Here is a 13,106-nt window from a genome sequence, read left to right as displayed (position 1 = left end):
TTGCTTAATGGTAGTCCTGTCTAAACCACGTCAAGCAATGGACATTTGAATGACAATTCGCCCATTTAGTTTTATTCTGTCCTCTTGATATCCTCACTGTTTCATTCAAATGATGTTCAACGTTTAGGACTGATTCATCATCTGAGGGAGTGAATTCTGTTTGGACTCTGCCAGAAGTTATCTTGCTTGGGTTTGGCCAGTTGTCTTGTCCCTTCATTAAATCCTGAGTATGGATTGAGAACAATCCCATATCCACTCATGATTAGTGGTTTTGGTGGGATAGGGGATCCTGATAGAGGAATGTAGGGCATTGGGTGAGAGTTATTATTTTCTAACTGTCTCTATGGTAAATAATTTTTTGACATATCCTTTATTAGATCTCTCAATTTAGACATGATACTAGATGTTTGTAAGCATATTTTGAGGACCAACAGGACTGGATGCATCTTTATTGAATCAAATCTGCTTACATTGGTTTTAATCTTCTTATACGTTCATTACAACTGTCTGGCTTACCAATTATTTTGTGGAATATATAAAATTCAAATATATTTTGAGGTCTGGAGTCACATTTTGACTTTTGTGTGCTCCTGTTCCTAACAAAATATATATATTTTTGTGCATGAAGTAGAATTCATTCTGAACACTTTACTTCTAACTACAGGTTCACAATCTTTGATCCAAAATTCCGAAAACCGAAAAGCTCTGAAAACCGAACATTTTTAACTGCTGGGATCGCGGCGCAAACTCGCGACCTTGCGGCCACGAGCCGAGCACTCTACCACTGAGCCACCCCGGTCCCCGCTAAAAATCTACGCTAAAAATCTTCCATTCCGAAATCAGAAAAATTCCGAAATCAGAAAAGTGTCTGGTCCCAAGGTTTTCAGATAAGAGATTGTGAACCTGTAATAGCAAATGTTTACAGAATCCAGCATTATCCCAAAGTATAATAATAAAGAGGATATAAAGGGGCTGTAGATGCTGGAATCTGGAGCAAAAATCTGCTAGAGGAAACCAGCTGGAGAGGCAGTATTTGTGACAGAAATGGACAGACAACGTTTCAGATTGGGTCCCTTCTTCAGAGTGATGGAATAGTTAGGAGAAAACTGGAAAAGGTGGATGGGTGGGGGGGCAAAGCCTGGCAAGTGATAGGTGGATGGGGTGATTGGTAATTGGGTGGAGTAAGGGGCAAAGGCTGAGGTGGAAAGAAGATAAAAGAAAGAAGCAGAGGAGTGAAATGGAAAGGCAGAGGGAGGGATATGGGTGGAAGGGACCAGGTGGAGGGAAAATAGAGGGAATGAAAGGGAAATCTGGGACGGGGATGGGAGATAAGTGTACAGAGGAGGAAGAAGAATAAAAGCAGACAGATCATGACTTTCTCTTATGAAATGGTACCATTTTATTGATCATTTATAACTAACAACTAAAATATGAATAGTTTGTTCTGGCCCATTACCCTGTGGCAATGATGGCATTTACGTAGGCTGCTGATTATGAGGAGTTGTATCCATTGAGTTCTTTTGAGGCACTGACCTTTCCAGATGTTCAGGGTCCTGATCATATATTGCAGATATTTGATAGCCAGTATCCATAGCTAATTTGGCAGATTTTATGTCAATTTGTAAATTATATCATTTTGTTTTAGAAAAGTCAAAAACCTTCACATTATATATTTATATATTAGGAAAGGTTTATACTTTCTTGCAGGATTATGTTTTCCAACTACATGCAAGCACAAAGCTTGTTAATCTGTTTATTATTTTTACATTTGAATTTCAGAGTTGTTGGTGGTTTTGAGACATTGACGGCCATGGAAAATGTGGAGAGTGATGTGAAGACTGACTTGCCAGAGGTACTGGTATTCTGATAATAGCACAGCTTTTGAGAGTCTATCCCAGTTTTTCCTTCTTCGATCAGATGATGAACACCTGGGGATTTAACAGTTGTATTCCAGTTTTTGGAGCTGATGCTGGAGTGAATTCCAGGGTTTGCCTTTGTGGATAGCATTTCATTTAATGTGAAGATTGGACATTCTTATTATGATTGTTTGAATTCCCAGAGTTATTAATTTAATCTATTGGGATTCCAGTCACTTCAGAACATGAAAGAAAATGTGTATAGTAATACATCTTTAACCATCCTTAACTGTCCTTTCATAAGTTCATCCATACTCCTGTCCTAGCCCATAACTGTTGGTTCCAACAATCTATCAATCTCAGCCTTGATTTTTTTTCAAAGACAGGGTATTCATCTCCCTGTGGAATAAGGAACTCTAAAGATTTAAGCTTGTATGTTTTTTTTCACACCTCATTCCTAAATGGTTCATTTCTTTGACACCCAGCCAGCAGAAACCATATTAAAGCATCTACCTTATTCATGTAAGCAGCAGCTGAAACAAAGTACATTGTATTTGTTAATTCTCAAAAATATCTTTGTAATTAGCACTCAGAGCTAGTCAACATATCCATTGATACTGACATGTACTTTCTGAGGAAAGCATGGCTGCAAATTAAAGAGCAATGATCCAACGTTAAATTTACAAAACCAACCTTCTCCGCCACATAGAACATTACTCACCAGTGATAGATTTAAATTCATATTTTAAAATAATAACCATTTATAGTTAACTACAGTATAAGCCAGCATTTGAATTAATAGCCACTGATAATTTAGTGCGAAGAATTGCATGGATGTTTATGTATCGTGTGCGTATTAACTTTTCTAGGCTCTGAGTCAAACTGCAACATAATTTATTTAGTGTTCATATTAACAGTATCCTTTTCATCTGTTCACAGGAAGAGATCAGAATTGAGAACACAGCAGTGTTTGTGGATCCCTTTGAAGAAGCAGATCTTCTGGTGAGTTTAGGGAAAGAAATGGAATCGCATGATCAGACATCTTGCACCTGACTGCTGATGTACTGCAGTAGTTTGTGTCTTTCCTTGCATATAACCCTGTAAGAATGCAGTACCAGAGAGCGTATTATCCCATTGTTGATAAGAAATTAAATCTGTAAGTTGTATCATTCCCAGTTCAATATTGACTTCTATCTGTTTGGTTGAAACTTTAATAGGACCTGTTTTTCAATGAGCCATTTGGAGAAGTGGTTATTTAAAATCAAATGTTATGAACTGAAGCAAAATTAATTAGTCCGTCAGACTGCACATAATAAATGATCTTCTGAGGGATCATACTACAATTGAACTGCACATTAGGTTTCAGCAGTCTCCTAAATTCAAACAAAGTCAATAATAGGCAAATAGGCTTGGAAATTAAATCAGAAGATATCATGACAATTAAGCAATGGTACATTTTATAGAAATGGTTCTTAATTTTCAATGAATATAATTTCCAGAGAAATGAAAGAACAACATTACCACAGGGATAATAAACCCAAGGAATAGCAAGTTATTAAAAATCATTCAAAGTTGACCAAGATAAAGGGAGATAAAACAGAAGATGCGATTAAACCGCAAGAAATATAAAAGTGGATTGAAAGGGTGTATGTTGAATAAAAAGTTAATGAATGTAAACCACTGAAACAAAGACAGGAGAAATTACAATGGGGCATAAGCTTGCAGGAACATTAGACTTGATGTAAAAGCTTCTACAAACTGTGAAGAGAAAAGGTCAGTGAAAAAAATAGTACATTCTCCACAGTTAAAAATATAGGTAATTATGTTTGGGAAGAAAGATATGGCAGAACAGTACATAGTTTTGTTCTATTTCCACAATGAAGAACATAAATAACCTTCTGTATCAATGGGAAAAACAAAAAACTGCAAATGCTGGTTTACAGAAATTAACACAGAATGCTGGAGTAATTCAGCAGGTCAGGCAGTCTCCCTGGCTAACATCGATAGGTGAGGAAGGGTCCCAAACTGAAACGTCACCTATCCATGTTCTCCTGATGTTGCCTGACCCGCTGAGTTACACCAGCATTTAGTGTCTTTTTCTATATAGCTAGTAGAGGTATTGTCAGAGCTCCAGTAGCCCAGGTTCAATCCTGACCTCAAATGCAGAAGTCACATTCTCCCTGTGGACTTGTGTGGGGTGGAGTTTGTCCGCCATCAACAATCCTATTGGTGTTCTCTTAGAGGTAGAGATAATAGAGGATGACTTGTTACAGCCATGGGCGGAAATCCCGGGGGGGGGGATTTTGTAATCTGGATTTTGAAATTCAGTGAAAAAAAAATCTATTAAAACCTCCGCTTTCCGTGAGACAGTGTGGGTGGGAGTGATGATCGAGGGCGCCGATTGAATGAGAGAGATGTCTGTCAGCAGGCAATGGGGGTGAGGGGTGGCGGGACATGATGATTCAGCGCGGTGATTGGAGGAGGGAGACGGTCAGAGGCGGACGTTGGGGCGTGGGTGGAGCAAAGATCAAAGATCACAGAGCGGAGTTTGAATCGGCCTGTTCGCGGGGCCTTTCATTGCCCGGCGCGACTTAAAATCGCGGTGGGATCTTCCACCGCCCTGCGGTCAAATTGCTGCGTGGAGGAGATCGAGTCTCCGGATGTTGAAGCCCCTGCCGGGGGGATGGAAGATCCCGCGGCCGGTTTTAAGCCGCGGTGAAAACCCCCGCGAACGGGCCGATTCAAGCCCCACGATTCGGGGTGGACGAAGCTGCTGTTGCTGGAATTTGGAGTCGGTCACCAAACAGGTCAGCACCCAATGTCATCGTCCACAGGGCCCACGGCCGAAGACTCACGCGCATGTGTGCGTGTGTGTGCGCACGCACAGCCACCAAGAAATTGTGTGTGTCCCCCCCCATGTTCTGATAGCGATTTCCGCCCCTAGCTACAGCTATACGCGTCTTGCAGGATCCCATCTGGATTTTTATGTGTGGTTTTGGCCTTTCTTGAAGGGAGGATGTTCTTGCCTTGGATAGAGTAGACAAAGGATTAACAGAGTGTTTCCTGGGATGGCAGAATCGCTGAATATACTCAAGGCAGTGATAGTTACACTTTTGAATTACAAGAGAATGGAGGGATATTGGGGAGGAGGTGTGAAAATGAGTTTGAGGCCACCCTCACCCTCACCTGGCTCCTGTACTACCCCACTCACTGTCAGGGAGCACGATGTCAGACGGGTGCTCCTGGCAGTGAACCCCAAGAAGGCTACCGGCCCAGATGGAGTACCTGGTAAGGTGCTCAAAGCGTGCACCCACCAGCTCACTGCCATCTTCACCAGAATTTTCAACCTCTCCCTGGACCAGGCAGTTATTCCGTCCTGCCTAAAATCAGCCACAATCGTCCCAGTGCCGAAGAAGTCTCCCATCACCAGCCTTAATGACTACCGTCCTGTGGCCCTCACTCCGGTAATCACGAAGTGCTTCGAGAGATTGGTCCTCCAGCACATCAAGGACTATCTACCACCAGACTTCGACCCCCACCAATTCGCTTATCGCCAAAACAGATCCACGGAAGACGCCATTACCGTAGCTCTCCACTCTGTGCTGAGCCATCTGGAGCAGGGGCAGAGCTACGTCCGGATGCTCTTTGTGGATTATAGCTCAGCTTTCAATACAATCATTCCGGACATTCTCATTGGTAAACTGGTCACTCTCGGCCTCCCCACTGTCACATGTGCCTGGATAAAAGATTTCCTCACCAACCGGCCCCAGACTGTGAGACTCGGCCCCCACCTCTCCTCCACTCGCAGGTTGAGTACCGGCTCCCCACAGGGCTGTGTGCTAAGCCCCCTCTTATACTGTCTCTACACCTACGACTATAGTCCGGCCCACAACAACAACCGCATCGTCAAATTTGCTGACGACACTACTGTAGTCGGACTTATTTCAAAGGGAGACGAGGCAGCCTACAGAGAGGAAGTCCTGAAGTTGACAACCTGGTGCTCAGAAAACAATCTGGCTCTGAACACCAGGAAAACAAAAGAGCTCATTGTCGACTTCAGGAGGCACAGCACCGACTTAGCCCCCCTACACATCAACGGCGAGTGTGTGGAGAGGGTCAACACCTTCCGGTTTCTCGGCGTCCATATCGCTGCTGATATCTCCTGGACAGACAACACGACAGCGGTCATCAAGAAGGCTCAGCAGCGGCTGCACTTCCTGAGGGTCCTCAGGAAGCACAACCTGGACTCTAACCTGCTGCTGACCTTCTACCGCTCGTCCATCGAGAGCCTGCTGACATACTGCATTACAGCATGGCATGGCAGCTGCAGCATGGCAGACAGGGAGAGGCTTCAGAGGGTAACTAGGACAGCGCAGAAGATCATTGGTTGCCCTCTCCCCTCCCTGATGGATATCTACACCTCCCGCTGCCTTAGCAGGGCAAAGAATATCATCAAAGACAGCTCCCATCCTGCGTTTGGACTGTTCGACCTGCTGCCCTCTGGAAGGCGCTATAGGTGCATCAAATCCAGGACAAATAGACTCAGGAATAGTTGCTTTCCGAAAATTATAACTACTCTTAATTCAAATTCACACATGCACTGACTTCACGGCCCAACACCCGGACTTCCATCTGTATATATGTATATAGCGCCGCAGAATTGTGCACCTATCCCCCCCCCCCTTCTCCCTTCTGTTTTTGTTTTTCTGTTTCTTGTTTTTTGTACTAAATTATATGTATGCACTGAGTACGAGCAGCTTTTAATTTCATTGTACATGTATAGTGACAATAAATGGCATATCTATATCTAAGATTGGATCAGCCACAATCTTATTGAATAACAGAGCAAGCTCAAGAGGCCGACCAGCCTGCTTTCGTGTTTATGTTTTTACTTCATGACATTTCCCTCAGTGATTTGTCAGGACCTGTTACCTGATAAAGAAACTTGAAGTCTTTGTTCCTAGTAAGATAAAAAGTATCTTAATTTTGTTTGCATTGTTGCCTCTCACAGATGTGATTCAGTGATGACTTTCAATGTGTGCTGTTTCATTGCATGGTTATAAATCAAGGGAAATATGTTGCAAAAGCTTTATAATGTAATCAATGTTAAACTGCATTAATTAAAATGAAGACACAAAGAACTACAGATGCTGGGATCTTAAGTAAAACAGAGTGCTGGAGCAAATTATGGATATCCTTCAAAGATGCTGCCTGTCTGGCTGAGTTAATCCATGTTTTAATCAATCAAAATTAATATCTGTTCTGACTATTGAACTTTTCTGAACTGATTTGGTCAGACATGACTAACTACTTGTAGAGAAGTTACATAAAATGTCCAGCAATCCCAAAGTCCGTTTTTCAACTGTCTTCAATTGAGAAGTGACTGTCAGTGTCAGGGGTGGAGCATTGAACCCAGGCATATCTGGTCAGCAACTGAAAGTAATTAAAAAAAATGTAGTTGCTGGAAATCTAAAAGGTATCCTCTGGAATTACTCTGCGTCTGTGGACAGTGAAACAGAGCTCATATTGTATTTTGAAGACCCCATCATCAGAACATCCACTTTGAAGGATGGTCTCCATGAAATGTCAAACGCCATTTCAATTTCCACAGATGATGAGGATGAGGATGACCTGACTTGCTAAGTGTTTCCAGAGTTTTCTGTTTTTCCATCCAATCGGCAACTCGAATTAACCCAACTAAAGGCCATCGATTCCAACACGAGATACCTGCAACAAGAATGGTTGCCAGTTGAGTGTACAGATTTGTGTTGTCAGATTAAAGGTGTCACAACTTCACAAGTTATATGAGTAGAATTAGGTCATTCGGCCCATCCTGTCCACTCCGCAAGTCAATCATGGCTGATCTCTGCCTCCTAATCCCATTTTACTGCCTTCTCCCCATAACTCTTGACACCTGTTTTAATCAAGAATATGTTTATCTCTACCTTAAAAATATCCACAGACTTGGCCTCCACAGCCCTTTGTGGCAATGAGTTCCACAGATTAACTACCCTCTGACTAAAGAAGTTCCTCCTCACCTCCTTTCTAAAAGAGCGCCCTTTAATTCTGAGGCTATGACCTCTGATCCTAGACTGGCCCACTAGTGGAAACATGCTTTCCACATCCACTCTATCTATGCCCTTATTCTGTAAATTTCAATGAGGTCCACCTCAACATTCTAAACTCCAGCCAGTGGAGGCCCAGTGCTGTCAAACGCTCAGTCTGTCTGTGCAAAAAAGCATCAGAGTGTAAACGTTTTGTCTTGTGCAGCAGAATATTGAAGATTGAAAGCATATTACTGTTGAAAAGATGCCATTTATCATGCACAGGCTGTGAGCTTTATGGGGTAGGAGGGGTGGTTGAAAGCTTCTTGACCATACATTTCTTTGTTGCCAGATTGCAGCAGAGAGGGAGAAAAATCGGATTGAGGAAGAGGAAGCAAAGGCCAAAGCAAAGCCAGTTGTGCCTAAAAGCAGCGCAACCCCAAAAACCTACCGACAAGGAGTTGGAAAATATATCAACATGGGAGCAAAGTAAGTTTTCCTATTTTATTTACTTTCCATTTTCAAAATCACATGAAAAATGTCAGATTATTGAATCAATATTTTAGGAAGATGTAAATAAAAGCTCTGGATTTGGTTCAGGGAGAGCAAGTGTGATACGGTGATGAGACAGTATTTTTGATGGTTCGAGATCACCACACATGCTGCGATCTTAGTAGTTTCTTACATTTTCTACATTAACTAAAGACACAGATTCTTGAGAGAATTCTGTGCTCCTACCTTTTCAATCATTTGTTTTTTTAATGCTAATGCTAAGTGAAGGTTCTTTGGAAATGGGACAGGATAAGTGGGTAAGTATAAATGGCAAAAGTCCATGCCCTTTGACATTCCTCTACAATAACCTTATTCTGGCTGCTGGAACAGGAGAGTCTTGGAAATATTGTAAACTGGTAGTCTCAATGAAAATACATTTAAATAGTATGAAGAGTACCAACCCAAAACGTCACCTATCCATGTTTTCCAAGGATGTTGCCTGATCTGCTGAGCTTCTCCAGCACTTTTTGTTTCTTTTTAAAAATAAATCTAATGGTCTCCTGGATATGTGGTCCTTGTGGTTCCCCGACCCTGGGTGTATTTCAGTCACATTCTAAATCTATCAATTTGCAACCTTTTGAATGGATGCATGAAGGTGGCAAATTGATAGATTATTGATATTACGATGCCAATAATCCTGAAGCCTTGAAGATCAATGTTGAATTACTGAACGAGAACTTAAGGCCCCATGTTTGGTTTGTGTGTTTAAAAGTGGCATTGCATCCTTATTTTCCACGATCTTTCTCTTTTCAGGGCTAAAAAACGGACAGTGGAGGATCAGGACAGCAGCCCTTCCACCAGCAGTACCAAGAAAACAAAAGGGATCACTGGCTTTGGTAACTTTAGCTCGTGGTAGTTCTCAGTCCAAGCCACAACAAGAGGAGAAAACCTCAATCAGCAGTGTTGAAGAGAGATTTGAAAAGATCCACAGGTGGTCAAATGCTTGACTGAATCTCTACCGTAGCACTCCTCCTCCATGAGCTAAAAGTAGTATGAGATGGAAAGTCCATGAATAATCTAAACAATACTTGAGTTTCCATTCTAGTACAAACAAGAACTTTATTTCCTTGCCGGGACCACATTCTGGATTTTGTTAAACTCCATATTCAGACGATGAGGTCAGCCATTTTTCCTCATGAAATACATTTTTCTATGCAGTTTCAATTAAACTCAATTGGATTCCTAGCTGAGATGATTTATTCAATTATTTGCATGATTAACCCCAAACTGGTTCAGATCTACAGTAAATTGAGACAGGGAGTTGCTACATATGTTGTGGGCAACTATTTTCACTTCCTCTCTGCCATGTGATGATCAAACACTGATTATATTTAAGAGATGTATTTGTTTTTGGTGAACAGGCATCACTTGACTGGGTCATTGAGGACTCCTTTCATAGGTCTTTGCAAGAGAGTGAGTGTTAGATATGTCTTAATTATGTTTCATAATTTGTCAATTAAGAGGAAGGCATTCCGATGATTATAATCATACTTCACCCAGGGATGGTTGTAGTAGTTCAAGGACTACAATCCCTGCCCTGAGATGCCTCTGCAAAAGTTCCTCAGGGCAATGTCCTGAACCCAGATATCTCCAGCTGCTTCATCAATGGCCTTCCTTCCAGCTTAGCAGCAGAAGTCGGGATGTTGAATGATGATTACACATTTCATTTGCAACCCCAGAAAAATTGAAGCAGCCCATGCCCTCATGCAGGAAGACCCAGCCAACAGTAAGGCAAGGACTGATAAGTTGCAAGTGAATTTGCTGCACAAGGGCCAAGCCATAGCTGTCTCCATCAGGAGAAAGTCTAACCACCCTGCTATTGACATTCAATTGCATTATCATCGCCAATGCTGAAAATCAATTTTGGTGAGAAGACTATTGACCAGAAACAGGTTCATTACTTTGTATCCCAAAATGATTATATCATCTCTTGATGTATTAAAAGCTTTCTACCATCTATAAGACGGAAGTCAGGTGTGTAATGGAATACTTTCTTCTTACTTGGATGAGTGGAACTTGAACAACACCTGGCGACAAACTCAAAGCAGCCTGCTTGATTAGCACCCAATCTACCATCCTAAGCATTAGTTTCCTTTCCACTGTTGCATTGTGGCTGCAACACATACCATCTATTTGTGGTGGAGGCAGATTCGATTTTATCATTTTAAAATAAATTGGATAGGTATATGGATGGGAAAGGAATGGAGGGTTATGGTCTGAGTGCAGGTAGATGGGACTAGGGGAAAATAAGTGTTCGGCACGGACTTGTAGGGCCGAGATGGCCTGTTTCCGTGCTGTAATTGTTATATGGTTATATATCTAGAAAAGGCCTCTAGATGTATCCAGCTCTACCTCCAAACTCTAAGGCTATACCACCACTACACGGAAACATCTCCAACTGCAGATTCCTCTCTGCAAATATATCACCAGTCCTTCATGATTGCTAAATCTAAATCCTGCAGCTCACAAGGTGACTCAAGAGGGTGGGTTACCACCAGCACCACCTCAAGAACAATTAATGCTGAACTTGGCAGAGCCACCACAGGTCCGAAAAATGAACAAAATACTAAGAATACTCCCCAGATTAAAAGCGCAAACCCGGTACAGCCAATTTGGAACCATCAGAGATTGTGTGTCAAATCTCTTCCCTTGTATCATCTCGCCTGAAATTGATGAACCAAAAAATTCATCTAACATTTATAATGAAAAATTCATCGAAAACATAACAATATTATATTTACAACTTACTTAACTAGGTTTAATTTATTGAGGCCACAGAAGTCGTTCCATCTAAAATATGATGTGGTAGTACAACTATTTGTAACTTTGTGAATGATCAAAGTAAGTCATTGTGGGAGGGAATTCCAACATCACAGCTCTCTTCCTGGCATCTCCCAGTACAAATACAGGAGTTCAAGGATAAACAAGGTTAATTTGATATTCGGCCAGATTAACATTTGCTGTGTAACTCTATGTGATTGTTACTTACACCCCACAACAGCAAGGAATGCAGATGCTTTGGGCCAAGGAGTCGTGTGCGGTAAATACTGGTCACTCATGAGAGGATTTGATGTTATGTGGAAGAAAGTTAACTTGAACACATTGTGAAGCTTAATGGAGTGGATGTCGGGGCCATCACTCATGGGAGAAATTCTACTGATTCACGACTGATAGGAAGACTGCGATCATACACGTTTAACAAAAAGTCAACGCTAAAGAGTGTTGGATCAGCAGACTGAAGGCAGCCGACAGTAACAAGGCAAAGGCAGATATTTGTCAGCAGCTGGCTCTGTAGTACAACGTAACATGTTTTTGAGTATACAGATATAAACTCAGCACAAATACAGCATGTTTCCATCACAGACTTTGCTTTGTCACCATTTCGAGAACCAACACTTCAAGTGTCTTCGGCTTTGTTTTTGTATGTTCAGAGTAAAAGTCAGTGAAATCAAATTCAGGTGCACAATGGCTGAAAACAGCTTTGCCTGTTACCAGCAGCCTCAAACGACCAAGCTGCTGTGTGCTGGTTAGGGGGAGGGTACATATGCAGCTGGCTGGAATCACAACTTGCATCAGTTACACTCGTCTAGTGTTTCTCTTACTCATTTGCAGAGAGAAATAAAAATATTACTGACTTAATGCTGAAGCAGCTTTCGTGATGCACGTGTAGGTTGTGGGACAGAATTCCGCATTAACTGTCGGCTTATTTCGAGTTTGGAATGGTCACAGGATTTGATTACAGATACATAACCAAGAGCATCAGATGCCATAATCTTTTATTGACTCCCAGGATTTGGATGTCAATAGCAAGGTCAGCATTTAATCCCCATTCCTAATTTCCCTTGAACCGCGTGGTTTGCTAAGACATGTTGTGGATCAGTTTAGGCTATCAGTCACACATCAGTCAACAATTTTGGTCAAGTTAGCAGTTTTGGTCAGGTTAAGTTAGCAGATCTTCTCCCTAATGGATGACAGGTGGATTTTTGCAGCAGTCCTATAATTTCATGGACACTGATGTCAATTTAGTTAATTGACTGAGTGATAGTATTTGAATTGATGGCTCTGGAAAATCAAATGAGACTTAATTAAACTAATACATTAACCACAACACAAACATACCCAAAGAGACTTGCGGTTTAAAAAAAAAATATCCTTCATTTATTTATCAGCTTCCATGATAGAAACATAGAAAATAGAAATAGGTGCAGGAGTAGGCCATTCGGCCCTTCGAGCCTGCACCGCCATTCAATATGATCATGGCTGATCATCCAACTCAGTATCCCGTACCTGCCTTCTCTCCATACCCCCTGATCCCCTTAGCCACAAGGGCCACATCTAACTCCCTCTTAAATATAGCCAATGAACTGGCCTCAACTACCCTCTGTGGCAGAGAGTTCCAGAGATTCACCACTCTCTGTGTGAAAAAGTACTACATCGAAAAATATTTTACAATTTGAATTTTGAAATTCATTTACTAGGTTTGAAGGAAAGTGCATCAACCTTTATGCACACAATGAGATAATACAGGAACCACGTGATGTTATTATAACAGTAGAGGCCATTTAGTCCATCAAGTATTTTAACAAAATCATGCTTCTCTCCCTCACTGTTTTCCTTTGGTCCTCTCAGAACCAGCTACCTTCTGCATGCATTC

At 41.7% G+C, this 13,106-nt stretch overlaps 1 protein-coding gene across 1 annotated transcript in view; it reads left to right on the top strand.

Annotated features, from left to right (window-relative positions):
• ppil2 (peptidylprolyl isomerase (cyclophilin)-like 2) overlaps positions 1-9,637 on the top strand; it is a 162,562-nt gene extending 152,925 nt beyond the window's left edge. The window contains exons 17-20 of the mRNA XM_055655154.1: positions 1,780-1,852; positions 2,796-2,858; positions 8,253-8,389; positions 9,206-9,637. Of these exons, the coding sequence (XP_055511129.1) occupies positions 1,780-1,852; positions 2,796-2,858; positions 8,253-8,389; positions 9,206-9,308 (376 nt within the window). The 3' untranslated portion in view covers positions 9,309-9,637. The remainder of the gene's footprint in view (positions 1-1,779; positions 1,853-2,795; positions 2,859-8,252; positions 8,390-9,205) is intronic.
• The last annotated feature ends 3,469 nt before the right edge of the window (positions 9,638-13,106 follow it).

The sequence above is a fragment of the Leucoraja erinacea genome, chromosome 25 (assembly GCF_028641065.1).
Source record: "Leucoraja erinacea ecotype New England chromosome 25, Leri_hhj_1, whole genome shotgun sequence".
Classification (NCBI taxonomy): domain Eukaryota; kingdom Metazoa; phylum Chordata; class Chondrichthyes; order Rajiformes; family Rajidae; genus Leucoraja; species Leucoraja erinaceus.
This window is presented reverse-complemented; position numbering and strand designations above follow the sequence as displayed.